Below are 25,755 nucleotides of genomic sequence, written 5' to 3' on the forward strand. Positions count from 1 at the left end.
CTACGATGTTCTCTTTCATTGCATTTTATACTAAAAGGGTAGAGTAAACAAATATTAAGTGAACCATATTGTATTTTTTCTCTTCGTTTGATGATATTTTTGTCTTTGAAATGTTTACAAACGAATTAATCTATAAGATAATTTTGGATTAATTAAATTTATTTTTCTCTACATTTTTATTGTAATTCAGATTAGCCGCGAATCAAATATAAGCTCGCAAAATTCAGCTTTGCAAGAAAAACTATTCTGAGTGATTACAATCATTTCTCTGCTCAGCAATTTAAAGCTTTGATGTCAGCACATTATGGAATTACCTAAAAGGATACATTAACAAGTGCATTACGGGATAAGTACGTATTAAAAAAATAAAACATATTTTGTTACAGATTCGCGAATACATTATAGCACTGGCAATAAAACAATAACATGAAATTCCTTTGCAATTAAAAACATATTAGAAAAATATAATCCAAATTTCTATCGTGAAGCAACTGAAAAGAGCACATCGGCATTTCCTATTGACATATCATTCGCTTATCACCGCAGGACAAATGGAAAACGAAATCCAGTAGACAGACAGTCTGTCGCCGAACGGGCTTGCACAGAGCGGGAGCCGAGGAAAAATAATATCCCATCAGCATTTCCAATCGGTGCCGTCACAAGCCGGCATAAAACATTGCAGCCGCATCTGGCAGCGAGTCAATATCCCCCGTCGGCACCAATAGCCGCCAGTTATTAAATCGTCGTGTGCGCCCAATGGAGTGTGCTGTTCCCTCGAAAAAAATAAAAACAACGACCAACCCAATCCATTTATCGTCTTTCTCTCTTTATCCGTATACCTGTAAAAATAACGAGGGTATATATACAATAAGCTCGGCGGGCGCGCGCGAGAGAGCAGAATCGCTTTGAAAGAAGCAGCCAGCCGCATGCGCGTAGAGACGAGTGGTCGATATGTACGACGAGAGAGAGAGAGAGAGAGAGAGAGAGAGAGAAAGAGAGAGAGGGAGAGAGAACTGCTCTGCTCTGCTCTGTTACTGCTACTGCTGCTACTGCTACTTGCACCTAGACGCTTTTGAAGATTATCGAGCGCATACAGGCGAACAATTCGATTTGAATTTTAATAAATCGACAGTCTCCTTGCGCACGCGCGCGAGGGAATATTGTGTCCTGTGTCGCGGACACGATACATCTAATCGATTGCGACACAAGTTAATTAATCAGCCGGTGCACATGCTCCGTTTGCATTTTGAAGAGGCCATTCGATGCCGACCAACGTCATTTGTCACCGCTGATTGATTGAGTAAACGTTGCTTAGATGATGTTCTCCCTTGCGTACTATCATCCTACTTTTTCATTATCTGATAATTTGTTTGAGAAATGGTCGACTGCTGTGAGCTAAAGTGTATTTCGATCCAACGACTAATTCGATCTCGTAAACTTCCCGGTCTGATGATTTTTACTTGTGAGTTTGGTATTGTGTTTTCTAGAACAAAAAAACAAAAAAAGATGATTTGATTGTGCGATCGCGTATTAGCGATACCATGCATGCGAGTAGTACAATGAGTGGAGAAAGAGAGAGAAAGCTTCAAAGAGCGAAGACAAGACTTTATTAAACAAACTAAACATCAAATGTGAAGAAGGAAAAAAAGGGAGCAAAGCAACGTGCACGTATATCTATCTATACGTATATATCTAAAAACATATATATCGGAGACACAATGACAATGACAGAGCGCGCGGACCGTTGTTTACAATGAAAAAAACTCGGGGAACAAAGGTGGCCTTCATATCCTAAGCCTGAGCCTCAGCTCGGAAGCAGGCTTAGTCTTTCGGTCCTTTATCGCTTTGACTTGGCACCTCTTCACGCGACTTTTACCAGATTCCTGAATCGGCGCCGCCGCCGCCGCCGCCGCCGCTTCTGCTGGCGGCTGGTTCTCCTTGTCGGCGTCGATGCCACTGTCGGGGGACGATAAGTCGTGGATCAAACGACGCGGTTTCAGGCCTTCTCGCCGGATCTGCGCCGATGCTTGCTGCAACTTCCGCGGAGCCGCCGGCACCGAAGGCTCCACGACTTTCCCTGGGGGCGTTTTCTGCTGCTGCCATTGCGAGAATTGTATTTAAGGTTAGAAGTGTTTTGTAAATACGAGAACCCGGAGGGAGAACACGTACGAGTCGAGTTGTTTTTCGAGTGGCTTGCGCAATATTTGATGTTGATTCGAGTTTCAAGGTCTCCGTCGACGTTGTCGTCACGTGTATAACGGCATACACGCGAGAAATGAAAAGCTCCGATAGGTCGAGTATCATGTTTCAACGAGGTATGTTGCGCTTAATATGTCGATCGTTTATTTACCTGTACTTCGAAACTGCTCTCGATGTTTCTCCAAGAGGCATCGGCAAAGGGAGTCCAACCTCGTTTAATCGCGAAGATATTTTCCGCCATTGCAACCGATAAACTTACGAATTATCGTTGAACGTAGAGAGAGAGAGAGAGAGAGAGAGCGAGAGAGAGAGAGAGCGCGCGAGAAAGAGGTAGAGATTTGAATGTTCGAAGAGCCGAGCTTGCAGCACGAGGGTCAGACCGGAAATTTCGCCTACAACGCGATATTTTTTTTACGACACTTTTGCAATGTCCGTACACCAACCGGTATATGCGCTACCCCTTTAATAACTATGGCGGCGCGCAGGTGCCGCCACCTATACCACTTGAGTCAAAGTGTATGCGTGCGAGGCAATAGAATCGCTACCCGGCTACGTGATCGTTACGAAATCGTTATCTTTTATTTTATGGAAAACTATTTGATTTTATACGAAATTTTGCTTGGTATTATACGGAATCTCGCTGTAAAAAACATTGCGGATACGGACCTTATATTGGTTAAATTACGAATTAGATATTCAATGTTGAACGGACAAATCCGAAACTTTTATTTTCAAATCAAAACGATTTCAAATTCAAATAACCATTTCGGGCAAAACATGGAAATGCACTATGAAATTCGACACGCGGGCGAATAATACTCGGCTCTGAATTTTCCGTCGATTAAATGATCGACAGGCCGCGCCAATCGATATGTAAGTCGCATTCTTTTTCAGCGTGGATATCGGTCTCTCGCTCTAATGATATACACGCGCACGCGCGCAAAGGAATTGCTCAAAGAGCAAACACTCTATGCTCCGACAGCTCGAGTAAAAAAAAAATAGCGGACCTTTGCTCTCGGACTGCACTCAACGATTGATGATTACGATTGACGGCGACAAAATAAAAACCCAGCTTTAAACTGCAGCTTGAGAGAATAGTGTATGCATAAGTGGCCTGATAGCGAGCGTAAAAATAAAGGAAAAAAAAGTAAAAACGAGACCGTCTTCGTAAAATGCGCGACGCGGGCTTAAGCGATCGAACTATCCAATTTAGAGAGTCGCTTAAGAAGTTGGCGGAGTCGAGTGTCCGCTATAAAATAAAGTCTCGTAAAAAATCTTGGCTGCCAATAGAGAAGTTTTGCCTCGCCCGGCGCATCGGCGAAATTCGATTAAGCCGTGGTCGCGCGCGTCTCGAAGAGATATAATGGAGGGAAAATTCCCCCGACGTCGGTCGAGGCACGACGTTCGCGCGGCGAATTCCGCGCGCCGCGGAAAATTACTCGGATGATCGAGATTAGAGATGCACGAACGCGGCTAATTCGATGTGGATAAGGGTCTGCGAGGCGTGTCCGGGGAACGCGCACATTGCTGATATACGCGAGGCCACGGAGCGGCAAATACGAGCGCTTCCTCTTTCGATTGTCGCCGCTCGAGCGTCGAGTGCGACTCTCTAAATAACGCTCCTTTGTTACTAATTTATTGCGCTATATTTTCCCGTTAGCGACCGTTCCATTAAGCCGAGCGAGGCTCAATGAGAGCGAGTTACATTAGCATAATTATCCGCGCGTCGAAGAGCCAGCTGCAATTGAGAATTAAGAAAATCCCTTTAAAAAAGATGCTGCAAGAGAACGACGATTCGAAGCTCCTTTTAAATTCTAGCGTGAAGTCTTTATCGAAAGCGAATTTTTGCATGCTATTTTGTTCGTCGCACTGGCTGCTCGCTCGTAATGACCTTTTTTCGTTACTCTTGAATATAAATATTTGCCATCGCCGCAAAGGTCCATTGTTAACTGCGCACCGACTGGTAATCTTATTAATTTCGATTTTCGTGATCTCTCGAGCAAATGCACTCGCGCTACGCAGTCCTTTCACGCGAAACACGGGAGAAGCCCCGCGTAACGAAATTTTTCAATTCAAACGATTCTCCGGATATCGATGTTGCGCCGCGAAAAGTAAGAAGAAAAAGGATCGCTCGGCAGGAATAATATTTTAATAAAAATCAATCGATGCGCTCTCCGATGTGAAAGGAAAATCTGTCGCGGAAATAAAATAAGAATCGTCAGTGAAAGAGTAAAGTGGAAGAAGGAAGCTGCCACGCCTAATGGAAAATCGATCCTCACTCGAAGATTATTTCCAAAAGTTTCGCACTATAGATAAAAGAGAGCCGGGGCAAACTGCTCTTAAAATTGCTCGGTTTCCTCATCGCCCAGAGCATTGCGAATGAATAAGAAACGGCGGGGAGGGGATGAGAATCGATCCCCGAGACGTACATCTTGATAAAACCACGTGCATCAGGCAAATTGTTATTGAAGAAACGCTCGAGCGTGCACTTTACTCTTGCCTTTATCCGGCAATTTATCGATACTCGAGAGCGAGAGCGAGAGAGAGAGAGAGAGAGAGAGAGAAAAGGAAGAAAAAAGCCTCGCATTCTCCGCGGCTTCGATAACAGACATTTCCGCGAAGTACGCGAGGAAAGAAGGACAAGTGCGCGGAGAGCCGTTTGCACGTGCTCGACCCGAGGGGCAAGCTAGGGGGAGAGGAGCGCGCGCGCTTCATCAGCGCAGCCATCCCCGTGGACGCCGCGGAGGGCGAAGCGTTCGACGCGCACATCCCGGCTGGCTCTCCTCTCGCCGTGCCGTCGCATACTTGATTGCTGCTTTCTTGTGCCGGATTCTCGTCCGCCTTGCTAGCCTACCCGGCGACGAGTCAACTGCGTTCGATGCGAAAAGCTGTTTCCCCGTTCGTTGCCCCCCCCCCCCCGCGCGGCTTTGCTGCCGAGCGGAGTTCCTTTAACGGCCTTTAACGAGCGTCGTCGCGCGATTTCGCCAACTTTTCGGATTATCTCGCGCTCGACGCGTCAAAATTAATGGCACTCGCGGCACCCGATGAAAGCAGCCTTCGCGTCCGACCGTATAGCGAGTCTTCTACTTATCCTTGAGAGTCAGCGGCGTTCTCTTCGCAGCCGCGACCTTTATCAGATCGCGCGAGGCCGCGCGCATGCGAGTAATTCAAAAAGGCCGTACGTGTTTATTCCCTCGGCCATTGCGAACAAAGAAGACGAGAGAGAGAGAGAGAGGGAGGAAACGAACAATGGGAACGCGGCTTCGTCGGTGTGTTTGATCTGACGTGCGCTTGGAACAAAAAGAAGTCGCGATTTCCAGCGTAGCACTGGCGCCGCAGCTCTTCACGCGAGGCGAATGATATTTCCGCGGCGAACGCTGGAGTTAGCATTTTACCGCGGTGCTGTGTGCCGAAGTAACATCCGTCCGTCCGTACCATGCATCACTAATGCTACTCTACTGTTTTGCTCGCTGTAATTTTAACCGCTATTCATTTGTCAATATTTGAACAGCCCGTCAGCTTCTCTCAATATCTTGTTTTATTTGCAGTGGCCATTTATTTGGCGGGGAGTAATTTCTCTCGCTCGACTTCGTAAGAGTTTTAGCTTGTCCTCTAAAAATAATTTTCTTACACATAAGCATTGTCTATGCGTTTTCTTGGCGTTACTTGTAGAATATAATTGATGTGTGCGCTTGACTGATCGCATCAAATTTTTCGGAAAATTATCGAGGTAATAAACACTTGTGAATTGCCCGATCGCATTGGTTCGTATTTAATCGATCAGTCAGTCCGACAATAAACACACAAGTGTAAACAGCTGCGACAAGGAGTTGCCGCACGTGCTCGCAGTCATCAAAGTGCCGTTAGCGATGTACGACAAGACGACAGGCAAGTGGTTGCGGCTTCCTACGTCGACCTACCGAAGAGGAGATCTGCAAACAACAACACTTCGAGTGCATGATCGAGCAAGCTACGTGCGGACAAGGAAGGCTGATGGATAAATAAGTCAAGATTTTGAGTATTTATGCATACCGTAAGACAAAAACGAGATCAAAAAGTGTTACGATGAAAACAGTGACCCCGAGTACAATATAAATATCAGAAACGTTAAGAGAGCGTTGATTCCCGCGAGGATATTGACGCATTATCTACACCATCATCCCCATCTATCGATAGCGAAAGGAAAAAGAAAAAATATGCCTATGCAGCGAACGCATTCATGAGATTCAAGTTCGTCGAATCAACCACGTCAAGTTTGCAGTTGCATATCTATGTGTGCCAATACTCAATCGCAATTTGTATATCTGGTCTTGATGAGATTTTTGTCGCTCGACAGCCTCCCCATCATACGCACTGTTTATTTCCTGTCAACTAGAGTCATTTCAAATCTCCCGATGATTATTAATGATAGACAAAAGTCGCAGCATATTTTTCGGCAAATATATTTTAATTCCTCTTTGAAAAGGAAATCAGACTTTTCGTTTTCGTTGCGTTACGACCGCGAGCTTCAAGATAAATGAGTACAATGCTTTCGGTAAATAAGCATGGTAGTCAACAAGCGGTAGAAAAATTCACAAAATGTTCTGAAAAGCAGCTAGAAACGTAAAAAAAAACCAAAGAATGTTGTGCACGGTTGACAGGAAAGCTCGAATTGTCGTGTTTTATTTGTTCCGCAAGCATTGTCGTCGCGCGTTCTCCTGGGTTTACGGCTTGTTCGTTGCTTAGTAGGGCGACGACCAAGCCAAAAAATGGCGCACCGCGAGCGCGAGGCTAGCGAAGACTCGACCAACGCAAAGCCGTAATTCTGCCCATCCGTTTCTTCCCTTCACCAAGGGCCGTAAAACGCCATTAATCGCGCATTAAAATTTATACCAGTACTCGCGCTCTGGACCAAGTTTTAGCGACGATCGCGACATTATTTTCAGAATAAATTCAATAGAAACTTGCCGCTCGGGGGAGAAGGAAAAAAGCTCGTGAACACTTGAGAAAAAAAGAAGGATTTTTCCTGCAAAATTAAACGCACAAGCACTGCTCGAGCTCCACGTACGTACAGACGTTTGTAGTAAGCTTAACTTCACCCTGGTGCATAATGAAAGCAATTACGGAGAATTTGTGATGGCCCACATCATCAAAGCCGCTACGCGGGAGCAAAGCCAGACGCATTTGAACTTGGAATAATTAATTAACTTGGCATAATTCCTGTCTGAAATTTAATCAACAGCCTCGAATGAATATTCGCGTGCAATTTTATCGAGGCGTGCGGCATAATTGCCATCGCGTCGGGAAAGGAAAAAAAGTAATATTTCCTCCTTGAAATACAGTAGCAATGAACATTACGTTGCTCGAATAGATACAAGTTTAAATTCAATTTTCACACCGTCATATCTGCCGATGAAACTTGTCGCGGCGCGTTGTAAGCGATGTTATTGCGAATTACGCACGCGCATTCGAGGCACTAATTAACGCGCTGTTCATCCTGTTATAAGCCAATTATCTTTCACGTGACATTGTTGAACGACGAAAATTAATTTGCGAATGCACTGAAGTGCGAACAAACGAGTAGTTTAGTGAACGCGCGAGTAAAGTCATTGTTGGCGTGTTAACGAACGCGCCGTTTCTTACGTCTTGCGACACCGCGAAGTGACGAACGATCGTTTATATTGCACTCGACTTTTCATCAATTCGTAAAGCGCAAAACAAAAAACGTATACCGTAATATTTGCCGTGCCCTCTGAAAAGGCTAATTGAAACTTTCAATGGCCGCTGCAATGTCGAAAGTTTGTTTGCAAAGCTTCGGTTGGCGCATTCAATTAGACCGCTGACCGCGCATCAAAATGTAAAGATAACAGCGCTCTTGCAGGAGGACTTTCTCCCGCGCGAAAAGTGCCGTGCTTATTTCTAATTTCCCTATCCTCCGCGGCTTATGCAAAGCGTCTGACCGCACGTCGACTTTACCCCTTATCCTCGAAAAATCAACAATTCGCGCAGCTGGCCGGGACGAGCTTTCGAGGCAGGGCGCGCGTTGACTGCGGGAATTGATCATGGTCGTCGGGATCGTGGGACAGCCAGGACGAACAACCGGAAATGATCGATGAAGCGGGCGAAAGTGGCGTCGGCGGCGGTGTCGACGGCGACGACGCGCGGGAGACAGAGTCCGTCCCCGCGGCAACGCACAGGCCAAACATCGCGATGAGCCCGCACGCGCTCGGTTAGCCCGCTCCACTCACCCACTGGCCGTATTTGCCGAGGCAACATCCGCTGGTGAGCATGTGCGCCGTCCTACTCTGGCTCCTCGCGCTCGCTGCGGCAGGAGAAGGACCCGTCGAGGCCCAGCACAGCCGCGTCCCCAACAGGCCCGTCAACCTTTGTACGTATCCTCCTCTTCTTTATTGCATTCTCGGACTTTCCTCTTAGTTCTCTAGTTTTGCGCCTGCAAGTTGTCGTTGCTTCCGTTGATCCTTTGGAGGTACACAGCAAGTTTGCGATCAAAAGAAAAGAAAACAAAGAAAATAAAAACGGAACAGAGAAACACGACTGCGCACAGAATCTTTCCGAAAGTTTCTCGGCAAATGTTTGTAAGCTTGACGGACACATTTTTAAATGCTGCGTCAACTTGACGTCTCGCTTACTTTGTGCTCGCCAAACTTTCGGCAGAGACAAAGTCGAGTTTGCTACGGGTGTTCGAACTGCAAAAACGAAATCGAACTCGTCCCATCCGAAGAATTATACGCGCCTTATCGATCATTTCGACGCGATTAATTATAAAAAATAATCGTCCATTATCGCAATTGCATTATTCAGCGCAGCTCGCGCAAATTATGCAAAACGATAAAAGGACGGGCTTTCACTCTATCGTCAAGTACAATTGCCATTGTTTCTTTTCTTACTTGTTGAAGCATTATTTGCCTCGAATTTGCTGCTCTGCCCACATCTATATATATCGTCTCGTCGCATTGTTCGTGCGAAAACATCGCCGTCCTCGCCAAAATTAATTCGGTTTGTCATTGTTGCGGACTTATCAAAAGAGCGATAAAAGAGAGAACTTCGCGACCCACTTGAAGTTAAAAATGAACTTTTCGCGCGGCATTTCGGAAAATAATAGCGCCGATACCGCAAAAATGAAAATGGAAAACGAAAAAATGAAAAAAAAAAGCCGCAAACGCGCAACGCACTCGTTTCGAAGCTATAGCACATTAGCTCGATCGATTTATCGCTCGAGCAGAAAGCCAAACGGGTGGGGTCGTCGGAAAAAGCCGGAAAAGCGAAGCGACTCGTTCTTCATAATTTATTCACGGGGAAAAGTTTAGGCGGCTATCTCCGAAGAAATCGCAGCGACGACGCCTTGTTCGCGTAACTCTTCCGCGGAAGTGTCTGGCGATTCCGCGCGGCGTAAACTCGCTCGGAGATAGGCCCGCGTTCTTGATCGTCGACGGTCGAGTAGACGAAAGTCGACTCGCTTCCGTATTTCACGTATTCGGTATATTTATTATCGAGCAAGGCTGCTGGAGCACAAATCGATAAGTCGATAGGTCAGCCTTGCTCCGCGCGCATAACGGACCGTGTGACAGAGAAGCACGCACGCACACACACACACGCTTCGGCTCGAGAGCAGCTCGCGAAGGCTTATTATAAAAGTGTCGCTAATTGAAAAGCACGACCGACAGCGTTTAGTCCGTGCGCGGTCGCTAGTTTGCGCCGAGTTGCCGCCCGAATTAGTCGCTTTTTTTTTGCAGCGGCCAATCAAGTTTCCCTATTCACTCGTCCACCATCGAGTTTCGACCTGAACTCGCTTTACGGAGTCTTCTGCTAACGACGGGCGCTACCCTCGGACTGTAGCGGTATCTTGTATTTTATATTCTTTCGGTTTCATCCCTTGCGCGAAATCAATTCGATGCGCGGATTTAATAGCCACTGGAGATCTTTTAGCGTACGGATAATCCAACGATGTTGGGGCAGCGATTACAGCCGCAGCGGCGCAATATATCGGATAATTATTCATGTTCTATTTCGCAAGGATATCCATTTAGAGGCACTGAATGATATCGTAATGTGGGCGCTATATATATTATATGAATGAATCCGGCAAATGAAATAGCCAATGTTGGAAATCCCGGTACTTTTAGCTTGATAAGTCTTTTCAGCAGCCGCGGCGGTATTACCTCAAAAGCCCTCGACCGTTTTTGCTATACATCAATTTTTCATCTTTTCAGCATTATTTTTATATTCTCTTTCTCTCTCTAACACACACACGTACACACTAATCTAATATCGGGCTGTGAAGGATGCAAACGTTAATTTGCAAAAGTGTCCTTTCTCGGTGGACTCGTTTTTTTTTATTAAAGTAAACACTCGTTGCCGAAAAAGATAGAGGGGCGTTATGTTGCCTAATTCCATCCTTAAAAGTTCAGATACACTGCACTACACGCTTATCCGCTTATCGTGAACGGCGACGAAACAGAAAACAATCTTCTTGGAGTACAAAAAAAACTGCAATATTCAGCTGGAAAGAGAGTGAGAGAGAGCATACAAAGGTAGAAAGTCAATTTTCCACAGGGCAGCCGCGTATAAATATTACACGAGCGCGCTGCAAAAAATCGTCGTGCAGTTCCCCCGCGAGGATTATCGTCGATGACGATTGCCTTGCAGACTGATTGTCTCGACTTTTTGTTCTCTCTCTCTCTCTCTCTCTCTCTCTCTCTCTCTCTCTCTCTCTCTCTCTGTCCTCTGTCTCTCGAAAGCGAAATGAAATCCTGCGCGTGTCTACTTTTTGTTTTCTCTTTTTGAAAATCATCTGGTCTCTGAAAATTACTGCTATTTATCGGGAATAGCGTTCGAATCTGAAAAAGAGAAATGGACGTTTGGAACAGATATATATCGAAAGGCAGAAATTCGATAACACTTTCGTACTACGAGTATTGTAGGTAAGAAAAATACTGGTGAGTTATATCGAAGTTCCGCCTATCCTAAGTTATATCCCGTTGGATTTATACAAAACAAAAGCTAACACACGGAGTTGAATTAATTTTATACGGTAATGGTATCTCGGCATGCATGCGTATATTTTGCTTTAATTTTCATTCTATACAATGAGTAGATTCACACCAGCATAACTCGAAAGGAAGAGAGAGAGAGAGCACTCACTGACTCAATTGCATATTTCGTACGACAGTTTTTTTTTACACCAGTCGGTCGATTGAATATTGTACTTCGGGCGTCAGTGACATTTGACGACAAAAGAAAGGGAAAATAATAGTCTTGCCTCCCCCTCCCCCCCGTAATCGTCATTAAAAATTCATACGTGTGCACCGCTGCAAGCATGATCGTTACGAATACAAATGACTACATGTTTCGCTCGTCATCGTCATCTCGCTGCGCACGCCGGTAGGTTTTTTTTTATTAAAATGCAAGAAACAAGCGCGAGAATCACGCACGCCCGCGCGTTCATCTAGAGCTCGCTAATGAACACGTCGCCGCTGGGATCATTCAACAGTCGTCATCAACGACGCGGGCAATGACGTGGCGAACAAGAGCGTGACCAATTCGCTGCGAGCACTCAAAGACAAGAGTCCCGACAAACTCGGCCGAGTGTACATAGCTCGGGTCAATGTTACCGATCCGAGGGAGACCCTCAACGCCATTTGCGAGGTTTGGAAGGGCGCCATAAGCGGGAACGAGGCTGACCTGCCCGACCTGGTGCTGGACACCACGACCTACGGTCTCGGCGCTGAGACCGTCAACAGATTCACCGCTCTGCTCGGGATACCAACTCTGTCGGCGCAGTTCGGCCAGGAAGGCGACTTGCTGGGATGGAGAGACATTTCCGAGGATCAGAAACGTGAGTCCAACAGATATTCAATTGCGAGGATCAAGCGCGCGGAGACAATTAAAGGGCCAGCGGATTGGTGGGCCGATCGATTCATTAAACCGCGGCGACTGTTGTCGATAAATTTCAAATAATACGAGTTAATGGTTCGACGGTTAAACAAGCGATGTGTTTTGTTTTTCCATCGAATAATACGGCGATAACAAGATTTTTCTCCCCGATATCGGTTGCTTGCCGATCCTTCGACGCAAAAAGTCTATTTGAGTTATTTACGGAAAATGGAAATTCTCGTTATAAATTTCGCAACCCGTCGGGACAGCATGAGTTATGAAGATTTTCACACCGACGATGCATATTTCTCGCGACGAACGCGGCGCATTTCATTCCTGCAGTATTAGTTTCTCTTTTCCGTAAACTTTCGGTGGTCAAATAATTAGCCACCCGTCAATTTGACGATCGGGTGAAAAATTGCGATCAAAGGAGCAACGGTCCTACACGCTCGCCGGCGCTAGTTATCACGAAGTTATTAATAGTTAGTCGTGCACAGAGTGACAAGCGTGTAAAATCGTTAGGTAACGCGCACACGCGTGATAGCCAGCCAGTCTATTAAGGATGTATGACATCCGTCGGATGGAGAGAGAGAGAGAGAGAGAGAGAGAGAGAGAGAGAGAGAGAGAGAGAGAGAGAGAGAGAGAGAGAGAGAAAACGCGAAAGAAGCCTCGAGGGAAAGCCGCACCCGCAATAAACCGCGCGCTCGTGCGATTGCATTTTTTATCCGAAAGCGGCTCTTTATTTATTGGAACTTGCTGCCGTATCGATAGAGAGCGGCGCGCGTAATAAGAGCGCGCGAGACGCGCGGAATTTCATTGTGATTTCGAAAAGCGCAAAGGGATCTCTGACCGTAAATCGAAAATTTCCAATTTATTCGGATGCAGGGGTTTCGTTCGCGCCTGAGAAAATTCGCATGAATAAATTAGCGCTGCCACGCACCGACGAAAGTTTCAACGTTAATTACATATCTCATAAATAATTCGCAGAGGCAACACTTAAATTCGATTTGGTTTTGGTTTGGGGTATACGAGCGGTAAGCGTGTGCGGCCAACGAAAAATTTGCAAAGAAAGTTGTATCGCAAATTATAATTCGACCTGTAAATGAATTGAATTAGAAGAAATCCTCGTGCGAAATTCTAATAAGTGGCTCGAACGGAGAAATCGACTCCATAGATGACCGTCGGCCACAATCGCGTTGCAGAGTACCTGGTGCAAGTGATGAACCCGGCGGACCTGATGCCGGAGGTGGTGCGCGAGCAGTGCTCGCACTTCAATATCAGCAACGCGGCGATCTTGTTCGACGAGACGTTCGTGATGGACCACAAGTACAAGAGCCTGCTGCTGAACGTGCCCACGCGCCACGTGATCGTGCCCGCGAGGCCTGCGGGCGCGGCGCTGCGCGAGCAGATCTCGCGCCTGCGCGACCTGGACATCGTGAACTTCTTCGTGCTGGGTAGCGAGGCAACCATCTCCGCGGCCCTGCAGGCGGCCAACAGCCTGGACTTCACCGACCACCGCTACGGCTGGTTCGGCGTCACCCTCAACGAGGACTCGAGCGTCCGGTGCGAGGACTGCCGACGCGCGCGCATCCTCGTGTTCAAGCCCGAGGCGTCGGGCAACCAGCAGCAGCTGAGCGAGCTGACCAGCAAGGGCGCCCTGCCCAAGCCCTGGATCCAGTCGGCCTTCTACTACGACCTGGCCAGAATCGGCGTGCTGGCCATGAAGGCGGCCGTGGACGCGGCCGAGTGGAAGCCGGGCCGGCGCACGTTCGTCAGCTGCGACGACTACGGCGACAACAGCACCACGCCGCCGCGGAAGCTGGACCTGCGCAAGCGGCTCGGCCAGCTGACCGACGGGGGCGGCGCCTTCGCGCCGACCTACGCGGGCTTCGGCTGGGGCGGCAAGAACGGCGAGCACCAGGCCAAGTTCGAGGTGAACGGCGTGGCCGTCCAGGTGAAGGAGGGCCGCGTCACCAGCGAGGAGCCAGTCGAGAGCTGGCAGGCCGGCGTCGACGCGTCCCTCAGCGTGAGTCCGACCGAGTCGGCCGCTCGCCGAGCTCGACCACTGCTCACCCCGGGCGTGCTGCTTGCAGCTGACGAACCCGGGCCTGGCAGCCAACCAGACGGCGGTCACGAGCTACCGCGTGGTCACGGTGATCAAGCCGCCGTTCGTCATGCGCGACAACCGCACGGGCGAGTGGTCGGGCTACTGCATCGACCTGCTCAACAAGATCCGCGAGCACGTCAAGTTCGAGTACACGATCGAGGAGGTGGCGGACGGCCAGTACGGCAACATGGACGAGCAGGGCAACTGGAACGGCATGGTGAAGGTGCTGAAGGACAAGAAGGCCGACATCGCGCTGGGCGCCCTCGCGGTGATGGCCGAGCGCGAGAACGTCATCGACTACACGGTGCCCTACTACGACCTCGTGGGCATCTCCATCCTGCGCCGCAAGCCCAAGATCCAGACCTCGCTCTTCAAGTTCCTCACCGTCCTCGAGACGGACGTCTGGCTGTGCATCCTCGGCGCCTACTTCTTCACCAGCCTGCTCATGTGGCTCTTCGACAAGTTCTCGCCCTACAGCTACCAGAACAATCGCGAGAAGTACAAGGACGACGACGAGCGCCGAGAGTTCACGCTCAAGGAGTGCCTCTGGTTCTGCATGACCTCGCTCACGCCGCAGGGCGGCGGCGAGGCGCCCAAGAACTTGTCCGGCAGGCTGGTCGCCGCCACCTGGTGGCTCTTCGGCTTCATCATCATCGCCTCCTACACCGCCAATCTGGCCGCCTTCCTCACCGTCTCGCGACTCGACGCTCCCATCGAGTCGCTCGAGGACCTCAGCAAGCAGTACAAGATCCAGTTCGCCCCCGTTCTCAACTCGTCCGAGTACCGCTACTTCGAGAGGATGGCTGCCATCGAGAAGCGATTTTACGAGTAAGCGAGTTTTCTTAAACACGTCGCCGTCGAAACTCGTGTCTCTCTCTCTCTCTCTCTCTCTCTCTCTCTCCGCTGCAGGATTTGGAAGGACATGAGTTTGAACGACAGCCTGAGCGACGTCGAGCGTTCGAAGCTGGCGGTGTGGGACTATCCGGTGAGCGACAAGTACACCAAGATATTCCAGACGATGCACGACACCGGCTTCCCGAAAAGTCACGACGAAGCCCTGGAGAGAGTGAGGAAAGCCGAGCCCAGCGAGTTCGCGTACATCGGCGACGCTACCGATATCAAGTACCTCGTCATGACCGACTGCGAGTTCACTCAGATCGGCGATGAGTTTTCCAGAAAGCCCTACGCCATTGCCGTGCAGCAAGGATCGCCGCTCAAAGATCAATTCAACAACGCGTGAGTTCGACTTTATTGTTTTACGGCATCGACTGCGCACAGAAGAGCCATCGACAAGTTCTCAACGTCGATAAAAAAAATGAGGGAATATTCTGCCGGCGTACTTTTCTTTTAACAATGTCCGTCGGCCGATGACGAAACTTGCATTTCGATTTGTGAGAAAAATTTGCACGATTTAATATAGCAGTTACTTTTCTAGCGTAGTATGTCATCGAATGAATCGATTCGATCTGTCGGTGATTTGACATGCGCGTATCGCAGTTGTTTATTGAAAAAAATAAAACAAAATACGCGCCCAGTAATCATTAACGGGGACTCTTTGCCGCGAAGTATCTCGCAAACTCACGAGGCACTTTTGACCAATGGGAAGCGTATATTTCAAATTCGTATAATTAATTAACCTGAGTAGTACAATTTTGTAACGAGTAGGAAGCGTCAAAGGCTTTTGTGATGTTAAACTGTAACTAGGTCCCGTCGAAAAGCCATTTCGCGTCGCTTACGAACAAAGTGTATTTTTTCTTGCCGGTAGCGGCAACAGCCGCGAGTCGCCGCGTATAAAATTAATCAACGCTGATGCCCCGCGGAGGTGAAAATTTCGCTCTAATGAAATTAGCCTCTATAATATCCGTAAATTGACAATTAGTGCGATTAAATTACCGTGACGATTGATCGGGAGAAAACGGTGATGCTCCGCGAAGGAATTGCCGCGGTGAATTGAATTTGAGCTCTCTGCTCGACTCGATCGATCGCGCATCGATCGAGAAAAAGCAATCGTTCCGGTAAATTTAACGCGAACAAAAAGAGCATAGAGCAAAGCGACCTCTCCGAAAAAAAAAAAAAAAAAAAAAAAATGTACCGCGCTGCCTACAGAATCCTGCTGATGCTGAATCGTCGCGAATTGGAGAAATTGAAGGACACCTGGTGGAACAGGAATCCGGCGCGCAAGACTTGCGGCCGCGACGACGACCAGAGCGACGGCATCAGCATCCAAAACATCGGCGGCGTCTTCATTGTGATCTTCGTGGGTATCGGCCTCGCCTGCGTCACTCTCATCTTCGAGTACTACTACTACCGCTACAGACCGCAGGCACGCCAGAAGCGCCAGTCGCAGAGTCAGCACAAGAGCAATTCCAAAAACCCGATATCGAGCCTCAAGTCGATGAAATTTAATTTCAGGCCCGCGCCTGCCCAACAGCTAGAGCCGAATAACCGTCGGTTCTGAAACGGCCGCATTCGATCGGATTGCTTTATTCTTTCCTCTCTCGTTTACCAGTGCTGATAAATATACGGCTGATCGATCGATGATTGATTGCTTTATATAGACGTTCCGAGTGCCTTGAGAAAAGCAAGAATGTTCCTTCTCCCATTACTCGCGTGCGAACAAAGAAACCTCGATAATTCAATAATGGGGCTTGATCGCTCGCCGAGTGCTGCTAATTAATTTTCCTTCCAACTCGATGAATTACAGATTTGATTCTCCGTTACTTTTTTTTTTCTCGCTTGCACTTCTCTGTTTTTCGGAGGTATGCTGGCAAGTGCAAAGAACCTTTTGTTTCAACGAAAAGTTTCCCCGGACCGGCTTATTCTAAAAATAAGTCTGTATCAAGTTTCTTGCGCTTGATTTTGTTTATTTAAGCGAAAAAAAAATTCCTTTTTAAACTTAAGATCAGTATCAGTAACTGTCACGTTGCATACAAAAGATGTGTCGTAGTTTTGTTTTCAGTGAGATGTAAAAGCGTTCGGTGCTGCGTTTCGTTTTTCATCTGTGAGCTTGCGATGCAGAAAACAAAATTTTAATAGAAAGTGATGGCTCGGTCTGGAAATAATCATAGCTCTTTGACAGAAGATATTTGATAATAAACTCAAAGTTTTCTAATGCTACATAATATACGTATCGTTGAATAACTTTTCTCGACGCCGCAATAGCTTTGAACTGAACATTTCGGAATATAACATTGATAATTGTTTATCAAATTCTAAAATTGTTGGCATTATTTCCATTATAGTCGATATTTCCACTATAAAAAAACAAATTGAAAATCTAGGTATGCCACGATAAATGAGCGATTCGCATAGTCAGTCAATTTAAACTATGGTAACAGACAGTTTATTGAAAAACGAAATGATAAAACGCAAAAGAAAAGCTGCATCGACAGAAAAATCGAGTTATCGGCGTCAAGCACACGAGCAAAAGATTTCGAGTTGTTTGTAAAGAAATTTTCCACGACTTATTAAAAAAAAAAAACGAAACATCGTTTGGTTATTCGCTGGACTTGATAATCATAAAAAAAAAAAACAAAAAAAACCAAAGCAACAGCGTATGCATGAATACGCAACCGACAGTGTGTTATATAAATCACTCGCGGCTTGCAAGTTGCACTTGTATATGGATTTCGCGTGAGTATCCCTTTCTCTTGATATCTAACAAACAACAGTTGTTAAACGCTTGTTGTCGACATTGGCTGTACGGAGACACGTAATTATAAATCGAGTTATGTGAATAAACAAAATGGAGTGGGAAATAATAATAAAAATAATAATAAAAAAAAACGAGTCGCGCCTACGGCAAATTCCCCTGGAGTTCCATTAAGTAAGAAATTATATAGGAAAAATGCAGCCGAGGACGAAAGCGAAGGCGGCGGTGGCGGCTATATCGATTGGCGCGGATATGAAAATACTCTCAGCAGCATCGATTGCAAAACAAGCCTCGCGTCGCGAACGAGATTCCAGTGGGACGACGTCGGCATGATGAACAAGACGGTGCTGCGAGTCTCGACGATTCCGAAGCCGCCGTTCGTCATCTACGACGAGCAGGCGAATCACTTCGATGGCATGCTCATCGAGCTACTCCACGAGCTGTCGCTGCGACTGGGATTCGGCTACAATCTAACCATTCAAGAGGATGGAAAATACGGGCATATGGACGATCATGGCAATTGGGACGGATTGATTGGCGAATTGACGCGGGGCAACGCTGATGTCGGTCTCGCTGCGTTCAGCGTCATGACCGAAAGGATGGGGGCTGTCGATTTCACTGAAGCCGTTTACAAACCCACTGGTATCTCTGTACTCATGCTCAAGACTAAATCTGTTACCTCGTTCTTCAGGTCTATCACTTTATGCGTGTTATTCTATGTCGATTTTTTTACAAATTTATTTAACAAGCTGATAGTCTTTTAGAAAAGGTACAAAATGCAAGAGATATTTAAGTGAATCTTTAATCCTAACGGCTCATTTTCTTGGTCCAAGGAAGCTTATGAAACTTGCAGTAAAGATTTTTTAGATGTTCATCTTCAACTCCTATGAACTCTAAAATTTGCATAAAATCTGAAAAAGAAAAACACTACAAATCACAATTCGCTGCAACTCATTACAGTTTTTCTAAACAAATTTTATAGTGAATTTTTTACGACTTTCTACCAAAGAAAACGAAGGCTACTTAAATAGGTTTCGCTGCACTAGTAAAACTTGTTAATGAATTGGAATAGAAGTGTTTAAAATTACGGAACCCCATGTCTAAAAAAGAAGACTACATAAAAGAAATCGTAGTTTTGAATAGATGCCCAGTTTAAAAGAATAATTTTCACGTGATTTTTTAGGAATGAAATTAAATGAATTCAACTCTCGTCTACCTCACTAGGATCGACGAGTACTATCTTATTGAAAAGTACATCGCTGTATTTTCAATCTTGTGAAATCTCCGGAAAGTATGCGGTAAAGATATTAATAATAAACCTTATAATTTTTCTTTATCTTTTTGTTCGGTGAATTCCAATAAAAATCGATGGTCTTATGTAACTCAGCTTGAGCTTTAAAATGCGGTAGTACACGGGTCCATGCAGCGTCTGAAAGTTTTTACAATGAAAAATATTCCATATCAGAATTCAATATAAATTAAAATTCATCACAGTACCAGTTTCCACATTCGCATTAATATATTTGTCCCCAGCAGAAAGCTCGCACAGAAATCGATATAATAGTTGTGCCAATTATTCCTTTTTTTTTATCGTTTACCAATACACGAAATACAGCGCTTGTCCTCTCGATGAAATGCGTTCAAATTTCCAGATGTAATGCAAATTCCCAACGCGCCGGAGACATATCAACTTAATTGGCAATTTCGATGTTTTTTTTCCATGCAATTGATCGCTACACTGCTGCGGGCCTTCCAGCGGCGAATACGCAACGTGGCTCGCATTCCGCAGCTAAAATTTTATTTATTTATTTTTTTTTTCGCGATTCTCTCGAACTTCACTTTGACGATCGATAACTCGATGACAAGGCAGAAGAAAGGAACTTTACGTGTACGTTCAATCGACAGCAAAGCTGAAATACACGAAACAACCTTCGGCATTTGGCCGTATGTCCTATTCGAAATAATATATTCGCAAATGCGACGAGGCAAAAGACAATTTGGCAAATATTTCACATAAACGCGTATGCCGCTCGCAGTCTATGCATTAAATTTGTTGCGTTCGATCGACGTTGAATAATTACGAGCAACTGACCTACAAAGTAGAAATTACGTGTAAGTTTGGATGTAACGTTAATTCTGCAGCCGTGGCGAAGAATAAAATTTCCATTTAAATCCGGATAATATAAATCAGAATCGAAAGTTGATCCGGAGTTATGCGCGTTCATACATACGGATTACGTACGTATAAGCGGCCCGAAATTTATCGCCACATTTGATTCTTGCGCAAATCGACGCTCGAGTTCGCGCGAGCGAGACACAGTTGCCATTGAGTGAATGAGTCGAACGAAGATTACCGGAACGTTTCGATTCGATCCGAGAGCTTAATGAAATTGGCCTCGTTCTCGGGGAGTTGCCTCTTCAAAAAGGGCAGAAGCCCGACGGCGTTTCAACAGCACGTGGCGCGGCGGAAAAACAGCGCGCACGCGGTATCCGGCCGTTGCATAATCGATCGTTCGCGTTCGTAACGCGGAGCCAATTCGCGTATTTGCACGTAGGCGCAACGTATGCCTGAAAGCAGACTCGCGCATCGCGCGCATTACGAATTCAACGTATTCGAGTTTGTCGTTGCCGAGTTGGAAAACGCATCGGCATTATTGCGCGTGAATTTTTCAAATGCCACGGTCGCGTCTCCGGCGCGTCGCCAAAATTTCATACGTTTGTCCTCGGGAGCCGCGCCGAGCTTAACGCAAAGGAGATAAGGTCCTTTCAGATTCCTAACGATTCTCGAGGCGGAGGTCTGGTGGTGTATACTCGGCGCTTACCTGCTGACCAGCGTCTTGGTGTGGATTTTCGACACCTGGTCGCCCTATAGCTACCAGAACAACGTGCACTCGCGCAAGAACGATAGGCAGAAACGCGTATTCACGCTCAAGGAATCGCTTTGGTTCAGCCTGACCTCGCTGACGCCGCAGGGCGGCGGGGAAGCCCCGATAAATCTGTCGGGTCGAATCGTCGCCGCGACCTGGTGGCTCTTCGGTTTCATCATCGCCGCTTCGTACACCGCCAACTTGGCGGCTTTTTTCACCATCAGCAAGTACGAGAAGACCATCGAGAGCTTCGACGACTTGATCAATCAGTACAGATACACTTACACCGTCATCGAGAACTCAACGACCCACACGTACTTCCGCCGCATGAACGACATCGAGTACGACTTTTACGAGTTGCGTATATCTGTTGATTTTCAATGTGTTTTTTTCCACCTCTTTGACGCTCGTACCATGTCTCTTTGAGCGTCAGCATCAGAGGGTCGCTTGAAAAATAAAACATACTGATGTATCTTTTTGCCTTCCCGTTAGAAAGTGGAAAGACATGACGTTGAACAACAGCTTGACTGCACACGAAAGGGCACAGTTGGCGGTCTGGGAGTATCCCCTGAGCGACAAGTTTATTAAAATTTATTCGGCTGTGCAGCATAACAATATGGTTCTTAATTTATCCCAGGCTCTGGCAAAGTTTGCCGAGGAGAATTCTCGGTTTTCCCTTATCACCGAGACAATCGACGTGCAGTACCAAGTATTGATGGATTGTCGATTCCGTGAAATCGGACCTGAATTCTCGAAGAAACCATTGGCTATCGCTCTACCCAAGAATTCCATTTGGACTAAGAGATTCAATGACGCGTGAGTGACCTGTCCTGTCTCTATTCGCAAGGATTCCCCACTGGGGTTCTGGAGATTTTTCTGCGACCTAAATAACCAATCGGTCGCTCAAAATTTTAATTAGGAGCGCTGGATAAGCTCGTCAAGACTCTTTCAGATTCGTGTGCCTTTGACGAAACTTGTAATTTCGTTAATAACTGTCTCGGGGATGCACATTACCGAGAATTGAAAAGGCCCTAATTATGAATAAACTAATGGGCGTCGGACGAGTCACTTTTAACCCAAGCAATAAAACTCCAAAAAGACCGTTTCGCCTAAGTTTTTTTGGGACAGCACGAAATTATTAACACGGATAGACAATAAACATATCTTCATCGAAATTCTAAAATCGGTACAGAACATTGTTACCCAGCCGATTAGAAAAAAAATGCCATCTATTTTTATGTTTTTGCATAATATCTTGTTTGCTAGCAGTTGAATTAAAAAATGAAAAATAGTTTTTTGTTCGTCTCGGCAAGACCTACAAAAGTATGTGTCGCACGCTAATACATGTTGATTAGTTAAAAATTATTAACATAAAAATGCCAATTGTTTATTTAATAATTATCGTTAAATGTTTAACTATAGAGGTTTTCCATATACCTCAATGTATTTCTTATCACATAAAAATTATGAGTTTTGAAGCCGCAAGCTGTAAGCTTAATTGTAATTTATTCATACGGTTAATAACAAATTAATACCACTTTATTTTGTCCACGGTCCGGATTATTATCCAAAGTGACGCCGATATTTTTATCGGTACTTGCTACAATTTAAAATTGAAAACTGCAATTTAAACCAGCAAATAATTTAATTTGCGACTCAGGGAATTGTTTCTGATATATTGCTTAGTTGTAAAATAACATTCACCGTCTATTAAAAGATTTTTGTGAAGTTTTACAATGCGTTTCGGTAGATGATCCAAAGAGCTTCAAATTAAAAAAATATATCAAAATTCGTTAATTAATAAAAAAAGTTATAGGTTATTAAAGTTTTCGGCATGTTGTTAAATAACGAATAGTAGGTATCGAAAAATTTTTTAAACGACTCTTGCTTCAATTATATGTACATTCAATTCATGATCGAACGTAAACTGAATTGATAATTTTTCAATCTTATGGCGCCGCGGAGTGGTAGAGAAAATCAACCGCCGCTAGTTTGGGTCGCTCCGAAATTCGCCAAGTGCCTTCAAAACACATAGCGCGACTATATCATTACTTTTCTTCCAATTTAAATAAGATGTTGATTCATTTTTTTTAATCTGATATGTTAATTAAGCCATAATTAACGTGGATAAAAATCATAGGTATTTGACATATAAATTTACAATAACAATCTTTTTTTTAATTTGTTAATAATTGTCACCTATTATAAATTTATTAACCTTTAGATGGCCAGGATTTCAAAGGGCATATCGCCCTTAGAAAACTGGTATAAAAGGTGTGTTATATCATTGACTGATCATAGGCAAAGTGTTGATCAGGGGGTGAGCCACTTAGTGGCTTTCCGGCCGTCTAAAGGTTAATAACCCAATACAATAGATGTTGGAAATTACTTTGGTTTTGAATGACAAAGGTGTCATTTTCCTATTGACATAGAAATATCAGAAATCTCTAATCAGGTAGAAATAAAAGTGAGTCATTAGGAAAGGATTACCGTTTGCTTTACAATGCCTTTTAGGAGTTAGAGGACAAAAGTAGTTATAATAAATTTGAGACATTCATATTTCAAATTTATTAAATTTGAGACATTCATATTTCAAATTTATTATATCTGCTTCTGTCCTTTAAAAGGCATTGTACAACAAAAGGTTACCCTTTCTTAATGACTTACAATACGTTATATCGATTTTCTAGAATTTTCATTTGCACTGATCTCAGATACAGAACACTAAGTATTACTTTATAACGTAATTAGAATTTTATGTTAAAAAAAAAGTCGGAAACAATGTACGAACTAATGGTCTTTTTAACAATGGATTTTTCAGAATACTCGAGTTGGTCAAAGAAAGCTGGTTGTTCTGGGCAACCAACCGCTGGTGGGATGAAAATCCAAATCGCGTATGGTGCAATGATTACACCATCAATACCGGCTTATCAATCGAGAATATCGGTGGACTTTTCGTAGTAATTGGAGCGGGTATAGTAATCGCGATAGCCACCTTGATCTACGAGTTCTTCTACTTTAACTTCTGGCGCGAGAAAATGAAGCGCTTTTACAACGATAATTTTAAGAAACTCGATGCGATAGTGTACTTCAAAACTAAAGTTCAGGGCATTACTCAGAAGGTCCAGAATCACTAACAATAAACTTCTATCTTTCTCTCTCGCTCTCTCCATACTTGATTTCCAATTCTAATTGCACCTAAGACCAAAGGACTTTAATTCTGATTCAGCTACAATAATGTATTCGTGTCGCAGGAAGAGTGAAGAAAGTTCAATAAAATTTATCCATAAGATATAGTCTGCATTAACTTTATTTTTGTCGTTTCCATCATTTTTACATTACAACCCAATGTCTCTTGCCTTTCTCATTATTTTACATTTTCACGTAAGAAAATTTACACCACTTTTATTTCTAATTCACAATTTCTCTGTTTGGCTTCACATTAATTTTATTTGTAAAAAAGGAGAAGACTTGAAAATGTACAATTTGGGCCATTTTTTGAAAAAAAAAAAAAAAAAAAAAAAAAAAAAAAAAAAAAAAAAAAAAAAAAGATATTATTTTTTGCTATTGATTTCCGTTATTGATTTATGTTTTTCTTTTGGTTTCATCAAAAATTACTCAAACATTAATGTTTCAAGCAGAAATTGTTTTTTATATTATAATTGATTTACGCTGGCAGAGTCTACAATAGTGACACTGTTTACAATTAATTTTACCGATTCGTATCTCTTCTATAAAATAATAATCATAATTAATTTGTTTCGGTATTATCACTTTGAAAAAACAATCGTATAAAGAAACTTTATTTCGATAATTGTATAATATATATGTATGTTTATATATATATAAAGTTTATATATATATAAAGTTATATATATAACATATATATATATAAGTTATATATATATATATATATATATATATATATATATATATATATATATATATAAAGTAAATTGATTATGAGAACATTCTAAAAACATTTTTCGTGGTTCATCATTATAACGTCCAATAAGTAAAAATAACAAAACAAAATTTAAAAAATACGCAATCATAATCGCAGCTTCAACAAGAAGAAAATGAAATAAAATTTACTTTATCTATTTATTTGCTATTTGGTTTTTTCTTTAACAAATTTCGATTATTTCAAAACTGTTAAAGAAAAGTGCTTTGATCGTAATTTTTTTCCCGCACTTATATGTTATCGATAAAACGATACTTCTCGCTTAATTTTTTATTTCACATGTATGAATTTATCGCGGTGCCTTTTGCATTTTTTAAAAAGAAAAGTAAAATCACGTGACACATTCAATATATATTTCACCACAAAATACAATCCGGCAAAAGGCAATCGATTTCCCTTATAGGACATGTCTCACACATCTTTCATTCTTCTTTAATTTTGTGAATCTCTTTTAAATTGAGACGAGGTATCACTTTTACAATTACATTTTTTTATACACATACGTTTCCTCTGTGTTACTTTTCTTTCAATTTTTGATAAAGGTTATGGGTCTGGGAGTTGAGGATAAGGATTTTTGTGTGGGATAGGAGACAAGGATTAGGAAATATTGATAGTACTAGGACCTGGAATTATGTTAGTGTTTTAAGGAGTTAAATTATAATAAGGAAATACGATTATGGTAAATTCATTAATAATAAAGGAAAACAACAAGAAAACTTATCAGCACTTGTCATTGCTTCCCTTTTCCTAACCTGCCGCTTCACTTTTTTTCTGATAGTCTTTCTTGTAAGCATTCAAATATTAAGTTTTTGTCATTGTATTCTCTACATTTTAAGCTCCTACCACTTTCTTTTTTTTGTGTCTTTCTTTACCCTCATTTATTAAATTTTTTTTTCATTTCCTTTTTAAATTTTTTTTTTTATCAAGTAGCACAATATATATTCATTCTTTGCATATGTGGTTTTATTGCATAGAATTAACGCACTAGGAGATAAAAACAAAAAAAAATTAATGCAGATTACGGAAAATAAAATATGTTATTAATTTAATCTGTCCACAAAAATTGTGGCGCGTTTGACTGGGATTTCACTAT

The 25,755-nt window shown here is 43.9% G+C and overlaps 3 protein-coding genes across 7 annotated transcripts in view; 2 read left to right on the forward strand and 1 right to left on the reverse strand.

Annotated features, from left to right (window-relative positions):
- LOC131667054 (ionotropic receptor 25a-like) overlaps nucleotides 1-16,638 on the forward strand; it is a 32,972-nt gene extending 16,334 nt beyond the window's left edge. Inside the window, exons 2-7 of one of the 3 annotated variants that reach the window (XM_058940233.1) lie at nucleotides 8,188-8,566; nucleotides 11,690-12,034; nucleotides 13,275-14,098; nucleotides 14,166-15,007; nucleotides 15,089-15,415; nucleotides 16,286-16,638. In XM_058940233.1, coding sequence (XP_058796216.1) covers nucleotides 8,467-8,566; nucleotides 11,690-12,034; nucleotides 13,275-14,098; nucleotides 14,166-15,007; nucleotides 15,089-15,415; nucleotides 16,286-16,637 — 2,790 coding nt within the window. In that variant the 5' untranslated portion in view covers nucleotides 8,188-8,466 and the 3' untranslated portion in view covers nucleotide 16,638. The remainder of the gene's footprint in view (nucleotides 1-8,187; nucleotides 8,567-11,689; nucleotides 12,035-13,274; nucleotides 14,099-14,165; nucleotides 15,008-15,088; nucleotides 15,416-16,285) is intronic. The other 2 variants (XM_058940234.1, XM_058940235.1) reach the window with 2 other exon arrangements.
- Nucleotides 19-3,515, reverse strand: LOC131667057 (uncharacterized). 3 transcript variants are annotated; one of them, XM_058940241.1, is made up of 3 exons: nucleotides 2,170-2,323; nucleotides 1,877-2,096; nucleotides 19-839 (listed from the first exon to the last, which is right to left on the reverse strand). In XM_058940241.1, exons 1-3 carry the CDS (start codon nucleotides 2,302-2,304, stop codon nucleotides 811-813), a joined length of 384 nt encoding a protein of 127 aa, XP_058796224.1. In that variant the 5' UTR covers nucleotides 2,305-2,323; the 3' UTR covers nucleotides 19-810. The 3 variants fall into 3 exon arrangements, with proteins under 3 accessions (XP_058796224.1, XP_058796223.1, XP_058796222.1); XM_058940240.1 differs by lacking the exons at nucleotides 19-839; nucleotides 2,170-2,323 and adding exons at nucleotides 868-1,483; nucleotides 2,351-3,515; XM_058940239.1 differs by lacking the exon at nucleotides 19-839 and adding an exon at nucleotides 868-1,483.
- A 1,500-nt stretch (nucleotides 16,639-18,138) lies between the features above and the next one.
- Nucleotides 18,139-24,572, forward strand: LOC131667056 (ionotropic receptor 25a-like). The gene is made up of 4 exons (XM_058940238.1): nucleotides 18,139-18,522; nucleotides 20,602-21,054; nucleotides 21,191-21,514; nucleotides 23,520-24,572. Exons 1-4 carry the CDS (start codon nucleotides 18,161-18,163, stop codon nucleotides 23,833-23,835), a joined length of 1,455 nt encoding a protein of 484 aa, XP_058796221.1. The 5' UTR covers nucleotides 18,139-18,160; the 3' UTR covers nucleotides 23,836-24,572.
- The last annotated feature ends 1,183 nt before the right edge of the window (nucleotides 24,573-25,755 follow it).

This window comes from Phymastichus coffea, unplaced genomic scaffold (assembly GCF_024137745.1).
Source record: "Phymastichus coffea isolate CEN01 unplaced genomic scaffold, Cenicafe_Pcof_1.1 PCOF00062, whole genome shotgun sequence".
NCBI lineage: Eukaryota > Metazoa > Arthropoda > Insecta > Hymenoptera > Eulophidae > Phymastichus > Phymastichus coffea.